Here is a 13,574-nt window from a genome sequence, read left to right as displayed (position 1 = left end):
GATTAAATCCTGTTTTTATTTATTTCAAGCTGAAATGAATTATTTATGCAGTTCTTTAACAAAAAAATCCTTTTGAGCTAGATCTTAAAATAATCGATTTTAATTGTTTCTTTTATGGGAAAATTATTTTGAAGCACCGCTTTGAAGAGTGTGATGCATCGGGGAAGGAAAAATAATTTAAACGGGGGTTGAAACCCCTCCACTTACCACCCTTAGTAGATGGCGCTCAAAGCAGGTCAAGATGCGTTCGGAGTCGGGAAGTCCGGATCCTGAGTTATCCCGTCGGATATCCAAGAGTCAGGCAGAGTAAGAAGTTCCCGGATAGTGAGGTTTTATCAATAGTTTTCGGTTAGAGAAGTTATCGGCCTGTTTGAAGTCCCAATTTAACAGTCGTTTTGGAAAATATTATTTATGCTGCAGAGAGAATTTATCGCAGTAGTTTGTAAACCTTAGTTTTTTGTCGCATATTACAACAAGTGGTTTAATTCGCGAAATATATTTTGATAGAAACAAAGAAATTCGCGCTACTTAAATACATCGCAAACAGTTAAGTTGTTGAATTTTTCGTTTGTTTTCTTATATAAGATCGTTTAAGTGTGCTTTACATTGTTTCTTCTTATTTTTTATTTCAATGTATTGGAATTTCAGTTTCAAGGAAATACTGACTTTGAGTTTAGACCAAATGTAATTTAAGTTCCCCGGTATTTTATTTCGTTCCACTGCTTTCTTCAGGATTCGCAAATGAAAAGAACATTTTAATACCAAATTTAAATAACCAAAAGCTTTATTTTTCTTGAGAGAAGCGGAAAAAATACTAAAAACAAGAAGTAACATGGAGCAAATGGATGACATAAATTTCAGAAACTTTTCCTACTTCAGTTTCTTTAACTTCAGTGATTGTTTCAACATGTCCATGGAAGAATGCCGATTGGGACCAAAGAGAGACCCCCTTTCCACCGTGATTCCTATGACCCTCGTATATGCTGTGATTTTGATGACTGGAGTTATTGGCAATATCTGTACTTGTATTGTTATTGCTAGGAATCGTTACATGCATACTGCTACCAACTACTATCTGTTCAGCTTAGCTGTGTCGGACTTGCTGTTACTCATTCTCGGTTTGCCCCAAGAGCTGTACCAATTGTGGTATAAGTACCCATATGTATTTGGAGAAGCTTTCTGCATCTTGCGCGGCCTGACCTCGGAGATGTCCACTAATGCATCCATTTTAACCATCACTGCTTTCACCGTGGAACGATATGTTGCCATATGTCATCCTTTCCGCGCACAGACCATGTCTCATCTGCCGAGAGCCGTCAAGACCATACTCTGCATCTGGACTGTTGCAGCATTATGTGCTCTTCCCACTGCTTTGCAGTTTGGCATAAAGTACGAGTTTGATGACAATGGGGATACATTGTGGGATACAGCCCTCTGTGGAGTCATAAAACCTCTTCCTCATACTTTCGAGATATCTACATGTTTATTCTTTGTGCTGCCTATTGTTTTGATATCGGTTTTGTATGTTTTGATTGGCATAAGACTCCGCCAAGGAAGCATCGGCAACAGGGCCGATAATCTCAGCAACTGCAACAAGCAAAAGATGAATTCAAGAAAAGCTGTGGTCAAAATGCTCAGTAAGTAATCCTTTATTTTTAATTTTGGTACAACTATAAGTTCTTGCATTGGAGTTTTCCATGAAACCATGTGTAAAGATGCGTATTTCTGCTTGGAGAACATTCCAAGTTCTGGAATACCCACTGGAGAATGGACACAGAAAACGCGTAGGTACGAATAGAATTGCTACCAGCCGATCACTAATAAGCGGTTGGCTGACAGCAAATTGAGCAAAATTTATTATTAATTAATTTGTACTGATTAGTTAGACCTGAAAATATCTTTCAAATCTTTAATTTAACTAGTGTGATCTAATTAGAGTTAAGTAACAAATGCTTTCCAAAATATTACGGTAATTTACTTTATTTTAATATAATTTGCTACTTTTGAAGGATTCCGTTCTCATATAAGTTTACATATTTACTTTTATGTTTATTACACTGATCAATGAATTAACTATAATGAGTTTGAGGACGTTAATATATATATTCTATGATTTTTGAAATTTTTAATAAATGTCTGCTCTTTAAATTTTGAAATAATGTTTCATGGTTTGGAGGCTTTTCTTTGTTGTTTATTCATTCAAAAATGTAGTTATATAGTATATTGTTTAACTTAAACTGCATAACCTTATTTCATTAATGATATTTAAATGTATATTTATGGGTATGATTAAGATATTAATATATTGGTGTACTAATGATACAAAGCAGTTTTTTATCAGTTTTATCCACGAGGTTTAGCATGATCGATCTTAATAACTTTTTTTATGCTCCTTGGTTTCTTTATGTTATCTTTTAAAAAATTAACTACTTTAGTAGTTACAAATAAGTTCGTCAAAATTTAATTTTACATTTGAGGTCTGCATATATGTGAATTTTTCGTATAATAGTTAAATTCACAGTAATATATTGCTTAACAAACAATTTGCTTTCAGGAAAAAACCTAAGCGTGATTTACTTGTTAATATACTACTTGTTTCTTAAATGTGTTTTAGTTCACGTGACAGATATTGAGAACAGGTAGTTTCTATCTGTTTGAAGGTTTCTGTTATTTGATAATGAGCTTTAAAAGGAGCTCTATTTTTTAGATTGTTAAAACAAATCACATAATTAATTTAAAGTAAACTTTCATAACAATGTATTGTTAAATGATCTTTTGTTTATATACAGCAGTCAGAGAAATGTTATTAAATGCCTTAAAACTCATCTAACTTTATATTATTGAAATTATAACAAACCAAATTTTACATGTTAGAAATTTTTAAAACCTCTTATTATTTTTACAATAACCTTATATGAATAACAAATTAATATAATTCGAGGAACGTTGAATGTTTGTTGAATGGTTAAATATGTCATTCATTGATTGAAATTAAATTTCAAATATTTAAGACATTTTTATTAACAGCAATTATTTTATTAAAGCAATTACATTAGTGGAAGTATTGTATAATAATATAATATTTTACATTTTTCAACTATGTGATATGGCTAACAGGATGCTATTTACATTGAAATTAGAGTGAACGCAAACAGTTTGTGTAAGGGTCATTTTGCCCAAGATCAAGTCTAGGACGGTTAAAAATGTAAAGCGAAAAAAATTACCTTAAGAGAAATTCATTTATATGCATCTTTTTATATTAAATGGGACATTTTGAATAGTATGTTCTAGTAAGCGAAAACATTATAGCGTGTATCGTTTCTCAATTTAGCTTTTGTCAAAAACAACAGTCTGCTGTAATGTCTGGGAATATAAGAAACACACAAAAATATCTCTTTTTGTTTAATTTGGCAGAAAATCATAATCCTCGTTTAATAATAATCGTAAATGTCTATGACAGTTTTTATGTAATTTTCTGATTAGTTTTATCAATACATACTGTGAATACTTTTGAAACTGTCAGTTATGTGTTTACGATCTTTTGTACATAAGCGGCTCTCTAAAAGGTTTGACAGAGATGTCAAAGAGTCTGATAATCTCATATATTTCAAAGCTGCATATTGATACAAACGTTTGTTAAAAAGTAAGGGCATTCTAATCCATTTATTAACTTAAAAAGGCACTTTAGAAATATTTTTATATAAAAATAATCAAAAGTGTTTTATAAATAATTCAAGGGTCCTCAAATTATGATGAATTTAAATTAATATGTAAAAAACTGATATTCCAACTATATATTATTTAATTAAATTAATTTAAAATTTTAATGCAAACTCCTGTAATTTGAAGTTAAACAACTGATTTGTAAAAAGAATAAATTGTTAGGTGGTATATTTTATTAACGCTTAACACTCTGTAATAGCTTTAAAATTAAACAGCATTTAAAAACAATCGTATGTAATGCCTTTTTTGTAATTGACAATTATTTTAGTTGATTATTATCACAAAGGGCAATTTTCTCAGAAGGGCTATTAATTTCCTGTTGGCATTTTGCGTAGGTTTACTGTAAATGGCGTTTCACTTTTTTAAATTGTTGCACGAAATATTAGAGTCCTGTATTATATTTAAAGAAATTTAAAAATGTACTGTTGAATGACTCTGCATGAATGTATGCATATTTTTCAGACTGTGAAAAAGCAACGGCATCTAGAGACATCACATTTTAAATAACGTAGTCCTCCACTCGAATATGGGAATTTGGAAGCATAAATTCGGAATCTGGAATTTGTTTTACTAATTGTTTTATATTTTGTAAAACTTTAACAAATGCTTGATTAACAAACTCAACGATTTCACAGTGAGCAATGGCAACACTGTACGGAAAAAAAAAACTTTTTTTATCGTCAGGGCGAGAGACTGTGTATCGGAAATTCTTAAGATATTCTTTTTTTTTTAATGTTCTGTGATATTGCTGCTGAATTTAATTTTATAATTTAAGTGCGAAGAATATAATATTCAATAAATAAAGCTAACACATAAAACGCTAAAAAAATGTCGTTTCGGGCGTAATATAAACTCTGAAATCTTTCAGATTTTTTTGAATTTTTTATTACTTTTAATTATTTTAATTTGATTAAAATTGATACTATTTTAATTCTAATACTACATTTAGCAGAACTGTTGCTGACGCTATTTACTATGTATAAGGATATATAGTGAATATTTATAGATGCACTAGAAGGAAATATAGTAAATTCATTAACGCTGCATTTTTACTAAAACTGTGAAACTATGTAGGTATTTTAAAATAGGATTTTGCTTTATGCACCAAAAACAAAAATTAACATCCTTATACATTTAAAGCTCTGTAATATTCAAAACATATATTTACAAATGCTTAAAAAACATTTGCTTTACAAGATTAGATTTTGTACGAAGTATAAATAAAATCTCATTTTGTTCAATGTATCTTCCAAAGCATTATTTTTAATCCTTATATAGCTTAAAATATTTAACAGACCTTTCGTCACTTTATTGTCATTTGCTGATAATACTTTTCTTTACTCAACGTAAAATTTTACGGATTACTCTTTTTTTTTTTTTTTAGTCCATCACGTGAAACAAAGAAAATATCTTTGCTCTGCATTTTTATGTTCTTATTCACCTTTGCTGTCTAATTTCTTGGCAATAGTTTGTTAGGAACAAATTACCAGGATTTCAACTTATGTAACTCCAGTTACGTATTTGATAATTTTATTCTTGAATCTAATCAGTCAAAAAATGGGATACTATTTTTAAAAGAAACCTAAAAATTTCTGGAAATCAAAAATCTTTTTCTAAGAAAAAATAAAAGGGGAACATTGTCTAAGAATCTCACAACATTTTTCTCAAAATAAAAGGATTTCTTCAAGAGATTGAGTTAATAAATAACTGGTTTAACACAGTACAGTTTTTAATACTTACATTATTATAATTATATCAGTTCTTCTTGTCATTCAATATTAAGTCTGTAACAACATCCCGTATTAATTCAGTTTCAGACATTTACATTCCTTGATATTATTAATTTTTCAGATGATAACTCAAATATATACGTTTCTGCATAATTATTCTATTAAATAGTTTTCATTTGCTAAAAGAAATCTCAAATCTCAGTTTCATTTCAAAATAATCCTGTGTCCTATAAATAGGATATTAATTCTTTGAATTAATTTCCTCTTGGCTAAGCAAAATAAATTAAACTGTTTCCAAAACCTTTCTGGGAATCACTTTTGAGATTAGAAGAATTCCAAATACAGAGGAGGAAATAAGAGTAATGTTATTTTATAAAAAGTATTTTTCTATCGCTTTTTGAGGTTAAATTACTGTACCAAATATTTCCTATACTGATATAAAAGCACATAATTAGAATAATGTTATTAATTACGTTAATATAATTATTAATTACGGAATTATATTACGTTAATATAATTATTAATTACGTAATTATATTACGTTAATATAGTTATGTTACACGATTTTGCCCAATATATTAAACTTGCAAATTAATTTTTTCAAAATTAATATTTCGCAGATACAGGGTTTAAAAGAGTAACCACTCAGTGTTATTTATAATGTTGCGTTCGTACGGGCTCGGTAATAGATTAATAGATTAAATAATAATAGATAATAGATTGAATGTACACAGGTCCGATTCTGTAGATTGATAAAATTCATTTTTATCAAAAGAAATATTTCATAGTTCCAGAATTTTCCACAGAAATATTCGTGAAAGTGTCCACAGTATAACACTGTACAATCAATAGTTATACTTCAAACTACTAAGAACGTTAAATACAATGCAATGCAAAACGCATCGAAAGAGAAAGCTAATCCGATCTTACGCTGAATTAACCACTCGCTACAATAACAACAACTAAACAACTAAGAGCAGATGCCTCCGGCCTTATATAGTTTTCAACCGGACGCCGAGATATTTCTAGTACATTCTGCTTCTGGAAATTACTGGAAAGCGATATTAACACAATACCTATAATGGTGATAGAGAGTGGGCGCTTTTTGAAAATTTCTCGCCAAATTTGGCGACAAACCGTTGTCAGCTTTGCGATATCTCTCCAAATTACTGAGATACCCATTTTCTCAATGTTAAATGGGTATGCCCCTGTATTCTTATTTTCCTGGCATAGCTTCTCTCTCTCTATTTGTCACGATGCATCACATAGAAAAGTACAACAGTTTCACACATAATTACACTAAAATTACCTATCTATGTACAAAATTCGTAACAATATCAGCATTTACTTTACGTATATGAAAATAAACGCCAAGGGTTAAATGTTGAATGACGAGTGTTATTAAAGATCAATGATGAATTATAAATGTGAGTTAGCAGGGAATATCTATTACAGTGAAATACGTGTAATGCGAAAACGCTTAAGACGAAATATCGGTTAACACGGAATAATTCAACAGTCGCGACAAACTACTATATATTTTCATGCATTTTGTTTCTCCTAACACGAAACAAAAATCGCTTAACACGAAAAGATATCCAAACACCGGCCTCGCAGGCGGGATTTAAGAGGGGCGGGAAATGAAAGCGAGGTGGTTTCACATTTTTCGTAGAAAGGGGGTTATGTCAGAGCTTTGAAATACCCTCGGAATAGGCTTTGACACGAGCCAGTTTTGTTTATCTAAGCTACTTCCACCACTACAAACACCACACAAACATCTCATCTCTCATTAGTTGGATTTGAAATTGGGTGACGAGTACATCGCAGTGTGAGCGAAAATCTGTGAGTATGGCTCATACGTTGCACTCTGCATGCCTCTGTCTCTTCATATGTTGCATGGAATTCAGTGACTCCAAGGACGAATGAAAATTGCTTTCGTCATGCATGATTATCAAAAGTATCAGATTCTTTGGCGCCAAAGGAAATGGAGAAGGAGGCTATTGAAACTGAGCCGATACTTGATGAAATTTTTGAGAAAGTTTCTGTATTATTGGACTGTCCTACTATATTTCTAAAAGACTTCGTTGCAGTAGTTGATGATAATGTGTGTGCAGCCCCAATTGCAAATTTTGGAGTTTGTTCAAAGCTAAAAAATATCATTGATGCAGAATTTGACGACGAAAATGAAATGAATAACAGAGATGCTTTTTCCACGTCATCCAAAATGAGGATCCTCATAAAATGAAGCTCAGTTATTTAGACGCACATTCCAATGGTGAAATGAATAACAAAAATAAAAGACATTGAACACTTTGTTAAAAATTTGATGGTAAAAAAGACAATGCAAAGAAAATATCGGATTATTTTCCAAAAACTCAATAAATGTTTTGGTTTTCAAAATAATTGAAAATTTTATGTTAAATTTCATTAAGTTCTTCTGGATGCTTTTCTTTCTTTAATTTTTTATTAAATACATGCATATATACATATATATGTAAATGAAATGCTGAAATGCACTTTAATAAACCTAATTTTGTTGAATCTATGTTTTATTTTCAATAGCCTTTAACACGAAATTCTTTTACCAAGAAAAAATATTTCTGTCCCCTCAGTTTCGTGTTAAACGATTTTCACTTATTTAAAAATAATGATTATTATAGAGACTTAGTGTAAAGTAGAAAAGTTAAATAAATCAGAGATTCATTCTAAATGGGTTTCCCACAATTTATGCTGAAATTAATTGCATTTACGAATAGTTTATTTAAGACCACGTTAAGCTTCTTAAGTGAAGTAATGAATATTTTCGAAAATCATTCATATATGGAAAGAAATAATTTTCCGTTAATAAGGATGATGGATCCAGCAGTACTAAAAAAACCGAATTACATATGTTTGAAGGTATGCATGTATGTGTACACACACTCCTTTACATATATAGAGAGAATGGGAGAGAAACAAGGAGAAAACTTAAAAATTAATTAATTTTAAAATTTATTTATAAAAGACTTAAAAAGTAAAATCTAAAAGATATGCTGCAAAGATAAAAATTAATTTAAAAAGGAATATATAAATAAAAAAAATTTATCCTATAGAACGGGAAATGAAACTCAGGTAGTAAATGTGTACTATTTAGGAAATTCGATATTGGAATTTGCAATTAATTAAACTAGAATTGTTAATAAGAATACAAAACTAAAGAATTAAAACAAGAGAATAATTTCTGATTCCAAATAGAAAGATCCTGACTTTAAAGGGGAATTGGAAACTCTCATTACACTCATCATCAACTCATGAGGAGCGAGTGTCGTAACTTCCCGTTTCTGAAAAAAAAACCTTATATCAGTTTAAAATTTTCTATTCAGTTTTATAAAATACGAATTTAAATCTTACAGAAGTTCAGAAATGGGAAATAATTCCCCGACTCGCGCGGATAGGAAGTTAGTTACAACTAATTTTTAAAATGTCGGGACCTTTCGATAGAATCAGCAATAATTCTTTTGAATTTATTCTTTAGCTTTGAATTTTAATTAACAATTCGAGTTTAATTATTTACAAATTTCAATTTTTAATTTCCACAATAGTGCATGTTTACTGTTTAAATTTCACTTCGCATTTCATGGGAGATCATTTTTCATATATATATATGTACAAATAAAAAATCATGCAGTTATAACATAAGTTCCAATTTCACTTTGAAACTAGAGTCTATCTAATCTGTATACATATATATATATTACTGCATGAATTTATGCTATTTCTTGTTCCACACAATGATGGAAAAAAGGAAAAAAAGTTTTAAAAAAAAACTGAAAGCTTTTTAGATTTTGTATTACTCCCAAAGGAGCGTTTTTCATTTACATGCACATATACATTTCGACAGCCTTTTCGAGAGCCCTTGAGTTAATGCACCTTTTGACTTCAAATATTTAAAAACAGCATATCTTCAGGATTTCCGAAAGACAGTCTCTCGCGCTGGAGATCAAAATGTCGTATTTCCTACATGTTGCCACTGCTCGCTTTGAAAACGTTGAGACTATTTAAACAAAAATTCATCAAAATTTTACAAAGTATATAATAGATAATAAAACAAATTCTAAACTCAAATGTCGAGCTTCCAGGAGCCGACATTCGGGCGAAAGACCACGTTATTCAAAATTTGATGGCTCTAGGTACCGTTGTTTCATCATAATGCGAGAAACATACCTACCTTCCCTCAGATTCTTCATTATTTTAATTCTTTAAATATAATGCAGGGCAATGATATTTGGTGGCAACAATTTGAAAAGTGATTCAACGCTTTTAGAAGTTCGAAGGAAAAGGCCGTACGTATATCCCTTTTGGGCTAAAAATGATTAGGTTTAGAAACATTTAGTACATTCGCAGTTTCCGTATAAAATGCTATATAACTATTTTATGTGTGTGTGTGTGTGTGATTATGGCAAAGCCTCGAGGGCTATCTGCCTAAGAGGAGGGATGCCTTCGTGGAGGACTTTATAAGGGAAACTGGCTCGTATACACGTTACACATGGGGAAAACCACGAAAACGCCCATGCAGCTAGCCTGTTCGCGGGATTCGAACCTTGGACCGAACTACCAGTGTTCAGCGATTTTACCGCTCGGCCGCTGGTGGGCTCTAACTATTTTATGAGCGTCATAAATAAATTTATTAATTAATATGGATTTTGATCAAAAGAACTATTTTATTTTATGATATTTTCAATAAAAAAATGATTCCGAAGCATGTCCAGAAACTGCGCTATGGTTCTCCATTGCAACAGAACCAAATATCTATCTTGCAAAATGTCTAAACAGAGAATTTACTGTTTCCGCTTTGGGAAATCCGAGCTGTTATCCCTCAAAATGTATTAAATTTGTTTCGGGGTGAAACAAAAACAAAACTTGTGTCCATAATAGTCCTTATGCGGGTTTTATTTTTGTAATCGTTTTTGTAGATATGCATTTTCAGTCACAAAATATTTTAATGATGCAAATTCTCATGCCTTGCTACTTTAAAATGAAAATTTCAATCTTGTCATATTTACGAAATCTAAATTTGTGTACACACCACGATCCTTATAGTTATATTTAGTAAAAATGTCTATAGGACCCGGAATGAATACGAACTATGTTCAGTACAAGTTTATATGTAAATAATATATAAATAATAATAATAATAATAATAATAATAATAATAATATACTAATAAGAAATCACTACCGTAAGGACAAGTATGAACGGTTACTCCACTAAAAAGGTGAGCAAATATTTTTAACCGCGAGCCAAAAAGAATTACTCTCAGACTCACTTTTAGAGAATCACTATGGCAGGGGCGTGATGATCTTTTGGGAAGCTCGTACTGGTTTCAGGGCGCGATGGGAAAAGAAGGAAATTAAAGAAAGGTTACAATTACATTTAAAATGTTACAGCTTTTTACTTCCTTGTACGAAGTAAAGGAAGTATTGTAATCACAAAAATTCTCGGTATCATATTTCAACGGAAATATCCATTTGACCGCTATCGAATGCAATTTAACGATGTTAACGTAAGGCAAGAAAAACGGACTCTTTCTTCCCAAACGGATTATAAAATTGATTTAAAATGGATTCAGAAGAGATTTTATTAGTGACATCTATACGTCCGTACGTACGCATGTATGTATCTAGCATAACTCAAAAAATGAATAACCTCTGAACCTTGAAATTTTGTGTACAGGATTGTTGTAATGTATAGTTCTGCTCCTCTCGTTTTGGTTGCAATCGGCTGCACCAAAAGTATATAAAGTTGTTTAAGTGCGGCTAAGCCTAATTTGGTTTAACCATAGCAGCCATATTTGGTTACATCTGAAACTTAGTGAATAGTGATTACTATTCACTAAATTTCAGATAAGTTTCAGTGATGGTAGTGATGGTGAATACTGAATAGTGAATTAAGTCAGTTTCTGCACCTTGTGTGTGTGTTTGCCGAGTGGTACCAAAATTAAATTTTCAGTTTTTGTGCACCGAAAAATCTGCCTTCTTGAACTGGCCGAATTGTTTGCTCTTGAGTTGAAACTCTAATTTTAATTGTGAAAATTGTTTCTTTTAATTGTGTTAACTGTATTTAGTGTTTTATGTTTTTCTATATTTTTCAGTTTTTAATAAAGATATTTTGAGATATTATGTATTATTGTTTTGCCGCAAAGTGAGAACTGAATTAATTGAATATATCTCTAATGAAATTGGAGGAAATATTTTTAAATGAAATGCAGCAAAAAATGCGAATAATTTAATATTCCGTTTGAGGAAGTCATGTGGTGTCTGCATCATATTTTTTCTTATAGTGTCATCCAGAGACAGACGCTTTTGATTTACCGATATGTAATTTACCGATATGTTTTAATGATTTATTTAATTTATAATTTTGATACATATGGTTTGGCGGAGGAATTTTCACATAAGTAATTTATAAGTTTTCAACTGCTAACTTCTCGTTATTAATATTCTTATTCAGTTTTATTAATTTAGAATCATGCAAATATTTTATCTACTAGAAATCAAATAGTCACGATAATCATTTATCTAGAAATATTTTTAAATTTTTAATATATTCCGACTGTAGAGTATTATTTAAATTTCTGGAGACAGAAAATTGAAATCCGCAATGTTCTAGCTGGGATTCGAACTCCGAAATTTATGAAATAAAATTAAGATTCCTAAACATTAAACAGATTATTGTTATATACCTTCATAATCTGATGCTGAAAAAAGCACGCGACTGCATGTGACACCATTGGATGAGTAAAATATTTCCTTCATGTCAGTATTTTATATAAATAGATGCTGTTGGCAACTTTTTCGTTCCAGGTTATGATTCGATATGCCATAGCCAAGTTAATTTGTTTACTGATATAGAGAAAAAATTGTTATACTACATTAAATTTAAATACTGACGTCATACGTATGTGTATTAACCTGAAGCGTCAAAATTTTTGTTTCCTGGTTTGGATTTACGAATTGGTTGTTGCTTGGAAAGAATGAACTGATTTATACATGCTGAAATATTTTTATGCACTTTTTCAGTCTTACATCAATCTTACAAATTTTGCTTTGGCCTCAGCTCGCTAATTATGATATTATCGAATGCCTCGGCCTTAAAATGACATTATCTTAGGGGTGATCTTTTAACGGAAGAAACTATTTCTGAAATGTTAAAAGTTTTTATCATTTATCGCATGCTGGCTCTTGTGATTTCAACGTATTTCCAAAGTTCTAAAATGAAATTTGGGCAAAGTTCTAACTATCTGTAGTGGTTTCGAAGTAAACTTTAATCGCCGTCTTAACTGAATTTTAGCACAACTGTCTGAATTAGCATATATTTTAAACTAGGTACTATTAGCATAAATTTATGATTAGTTCGATACATGGTTCTCTTTAGGATGTCGGTGTATATAATTACGATAGGTTCAATTAATTCCCATTAAAGGTTAGTGTTAAGCTTTCCGTTTGATTTACATCTGCTCACAGGTGAACATTTGCAGTCGAAAGGGTGTATGGAGAAAAGCCTAGGGGAAAATTAAATATTAAAATAGAGAATTGGATAGATACAGGAAGTCGACTAATCATAACAAAAAAATTCAAACACAGAAATCTGTGCAACATAAACGAAAACAGTGCAGTGTTCGCAAATTCGTGTGTATGGAGAAAACATAATTAACCTTAAAATCACAATATATTAAGAAATTCATACATACATCTAGTAAAACTTAAGCAGCGAAATATAACTTTAACCATAACTTAGAGGATCAAGAGATAGATTTAACAAAACAAAAGTTTGTAGCATAACTACCAATTAGATCTTTGTAAAAAAACATACGATGGGTTCTAGAAAAGTTTAAAATGGTTTGGTTCGTTTTATGAGAAGAAGATGGCGGTTAGAATGACTGGTTTATTACCATTCTGAGGATTACTGTTTCCTTCCTTAACTGATGTTAGCTGTTGAATTGTATAAAATATTGATTACAGGCAAGCGTCCAGAATTTTTAGGTTAACGTTTTGACTGTTTCGTCTTTTATGTAAATATGATCATGATGACAATGATCGCTTATAAACCAATCATGAAATGTTTACATTTTTCATTTTCCCG

At 30.8% G+C, this 13,574-nt stretch overlaps 1 protein-coding gene across 1 annotated transcript in view; it reads left to right on the top strand.

The window, feature by feature from the left end:
• The first annotated feature begins 306 nt into the window (after positions 1–306).
• The window catches only part of LOC118186729 (pyrokinin-1 receptor-like), a 289,004-nt gene continuing 275,736 nt past the window's right edge, over positions 307–13,574 (top strand). Inside the window, exon 1 of the mRNA XM_085819446.1 lies at positions 307–1,637. Coding sequence (XP_085675572.1) covers positions 833–1,637 — 805 coding nt within the window. The 5' untranslated portion in view covers positions 307–832. The remainder of the gene's footprint in view (positions 1,638–13,574) is intronic.

Source organism: Stegodyphus dumicola, chromosome 6 (assembly GCF_044657685.1).
Source record: "Stegodyphus dumicola isolate Sdum_Otavi_A_Nest chromosome 6, ASM4465768v1".
Classification (NCBI taxonomy): Eukaryota; Metazoa; Arthropoda; class Arachnida; order Araneae; family Eresidae; genus Stegodyphus; species Stegodyphus dumicola.
Note: the sequence above shows the minus strand (reverse complement) of the source record. Positions and strands in the feature narration are given on the sequence as shown.